General features: G+C 68.6%; 1 protein-coding gene across 1 annotated transcript in view; it reads right to left on the reverse strand.

The window, feature by feature from the left end:
• Positions 1-1,309: 1,309 nt before the first annotated feature.
• SLC25A10 (solute carrier family 25 member 10) overlaps positions 1,310-2,649 on the reverse strand; it is an 8,304-nt gene continuing 6,964 nt past the window's right edge. Inside the window, exons 6-11 of the mRNA XM_014526409.2 lie at positions 2,539-2,582; positions 2,277-2,347; positions 2,103-2,195; positions 1,868-1,945; positions 1,691-1,747; positions 1,310-1,538 (exon numbers count right to left, since the gene is read on the reverse strand). Coding sequence (XP_014381895.1) covers positions 1,437-1,538; positions 1,691-1,747; positions 1,868-1,945; positions 2,103-2,195; positions 2,277-2,347; positions 2,539-2,582 — 445 coding nt within the window. The 3' untranslated portion in view covers positions 1,310-1,436. The remainder of the gene's footprint in view (positions 1,539-1,690; positions 1,748-1,867; positions 1,946-2,102; positions 2,196-2,276; positions 2,348-2,538; positions 2,583-2,649) is intronic.

Consider the following 2,649-nt stretch of genomic DNA (forward strand, 5'->3'; position numbering starts at 1 on the left):
CCACCTGCAGCTGCCCGGCCCTCTCCTGCCCCGCCAGCCCGCCACGACAGCTGGTGCCAGGCAGCGTCATTAGGCTTCGTTAAGGTGACACATCCAGGCTGCGGCACTGGGATCCAATTAGCGTCACATCCAGGCTACGGCGCTGGGAAAGGCCGAGCACGCTGCAGGCGGCGCTGGCAGGGCCCTGGCACCGCCGCGGCCCCGGAATGTCCCTCGCGGCCAGGCCAGGCCAGAGGCCCGGCTCCTGCTGCGGAGCAGGGAGCTCCACAAAGCGGCAGCAGGGCTTGGAGCTGGGCCCCCCGGCAGAGCTCCAGCTCCTGGCACCTTTGGGGGGGCAGGGCAGGGGCACGGTGTGGAGATGACCCCAGGGGTAAGCGAGCGAGAGCCTGGGGCTCAGGCCAGCCCTGGCAGCAGGGATGTCTCTTCCCATCCACCTCCCCCCGAAAGGAGGCACAGCCGCACGGGGCACACGGTCATAGATTTATTGTCACAGTTACACACGCTCCAGTTCCTTGATCCCACGGGTCCCCACTTAAATAGACACGATGCAGCAGAAGCTCAAAGGGCGGCGGGAGTGGGGGCCCCCAGCACGGCCAGCTGCCGGGGACGCAGCGCAGGGCTGGCCTTGCCCAAGGGCAGGAGGTCGGGGCTGGCTCAGGGACCCTGCTCCGCTGCTCCGGGCTAAGTCCTGTGTGCATGCCCCCACCCCCACCCCCACCGTATCCCCTGCTCCATGCAGCTACGACGCAGGATGCTGCTCCGGGGTGGTCCCTGCACCGCTGGGCATGGGGGGGGCAGGGTGATGGGGCCAGGCAGAGAAAGACCTCTGGCTTGCCCCGGCTCTGGCCAGCTGCAGCCGGGACATGGGGGGCAGCCAGGCGTGGCTGGGGGCGAGGAGCGAGGCTGTTCCACATCATCATTGGTACGAGGCAGAAGTCCCTGAAGAGCCCGACAGCCTCTGGGTGCCGGGAGGTTTTGGCGGAGCAGACTGGGTCCTTAAAGCTGGAGGGAGCAGTAGGGAAGGGACAACTGTGGAGCTGGGAACTCCCTGGCTTCCCTCCCCCCTGGGGGGCCAGGTGCTGGGGAGCCAACGGGCCCCTCTTCCTCTCCTTCTCCCTGCCCAGGGGCCACGGTGCTGGGGTGCAGGAGAGTGGCTGACAGATAAGACTGAGGCCCCCCCAGGACCGTGGCCCTCAGGGCGCTGTGAGCTTCTGGGAGGGGTGGGGGCCACACTGTCCCTGTGGCAACTGGTGCAGGTGGCAGCTGAGGCTGCTGGTCAGCTGGAGGTGTAGGCGCCGGCCCAGAGGTGTAGGCGCCGGCCCAGCGGGTAAGCGAGGGGGAGGGGTGAAGCCGGAGGCAGAGCGAGCTGCACTGGGAGGGGGTGAGGTGGCTTGCCCTGGGCATGGCAGCTGGGCCCCTGCTCCTGCTCGCCTGCCTCATACCAGCACTTTGATCCCGAAGTACTTGCGCAGCTGCTCCAAGAAGACAAAGGTGAGGACGGTGTGCGGGACCAGCCGGATGGCAGCAGGCACAAAGCCCTGGAGCAGGGATGGGAAGCGGGGCTCAGTGCTGGCCCAGCCCCAAGCCCACCTGAGCACCCCCTGGCCCCTGCCCCAGTGGTCCGTGCCAGCCCCGGTGCCCCCACCAGTGCTCTGCAGCCTCTGCCCCCCAGACCTCCTCTGCCCAGTACCTTGTAAAAAGCCAGTGGTCCCAGCTTGGCCGTCTCCACGGCGCAGTGCAGGACGCCCTGCAATGGAGGAGGGGGGTGATGTGGGTGCTGGGTGCTCTGGCCTTGTGCACAGGAGCCCAGCTCTGGGCACCGGGGGGGAGAAGCAGCCGTGGCAGACAGAGGGAGGGGGCTGCTCACCCGGTACTCGCCCTGGGAGTTCATCAGGCGGGTCTTGAGCACGTCCAAGGGCTGGCACAGGAATGTGGCGCATCCGCCCTGCGGCAGCGAGAGGGAACAGGTTACCACCGGGTGCTGCTCACTGCTGGCACCACCGGCCCCTCGCGTCCTGGCCCGTGCGCCAGCCCCCCCAGCTCCCGCGCGACCGCCTCGTGTCAGGCAGGACATCAGGAGCGTTGGCCCCCGCCCCACTCACAGCGATGAAGCTGGCCAGGAAGTGGGTGAAGATGTTGTCAGACAGGAGCCCCGTGGTGAGGACCAGCTGCTTGGCCTGGTCGTAGCAGGAGAGCTGCGGAGAGGGAGGGTCAGTGTGGCGCTCCTGCTGGGCTGCCACCACCCCGCCCCATGGGCAAGGTGCCGGGGTCCCTACCTGTCCGACGGTCACCAGGGCCCCTCGACTCGAAGCCATCGAAGCGCCGGAGAACAGCTTCCTCAGGCCCTCTGTGGAGGGGATGGGGTTGGCGGCTGGGACCTGCAGTGCCGGCCATGGCACTGGCCCCGGCTGGCTCAGCACCCTGCCCGGGGCAGTGGGCACCTGTATACATGCCCATCCCCAGCCCCTCTGCCTGGCGCTTGCGCCCGGGATGTGGACAGGCTCCCTGCACGGCGCTGCCCTGCGGGGCGGATCTTACCCTCCCGGAGCACCCGGTGCAGCCCGTCCAGTGCGTGGGCGTAGCTGGGGGAGAAGGGGAGCGCGGATGAAGTCAGAGCTGCTCCAGCTGCCCCGGCTGCGGGGATCCCGG

This window comes from Alligator sinensis, unplaced genomic scaffold (assembly GCF_000455745.1).
Source record: "Alligator sinensis unplaced genomic scaffold, ASM45574v1 scaffold1565_1, whole genome shotgun sequence".
Lineage (NCBI taxonomy): Eukaryota > Metazoa > Chordata > Crocodylia > Alligatoridae > Alligator > Alligator sinensis.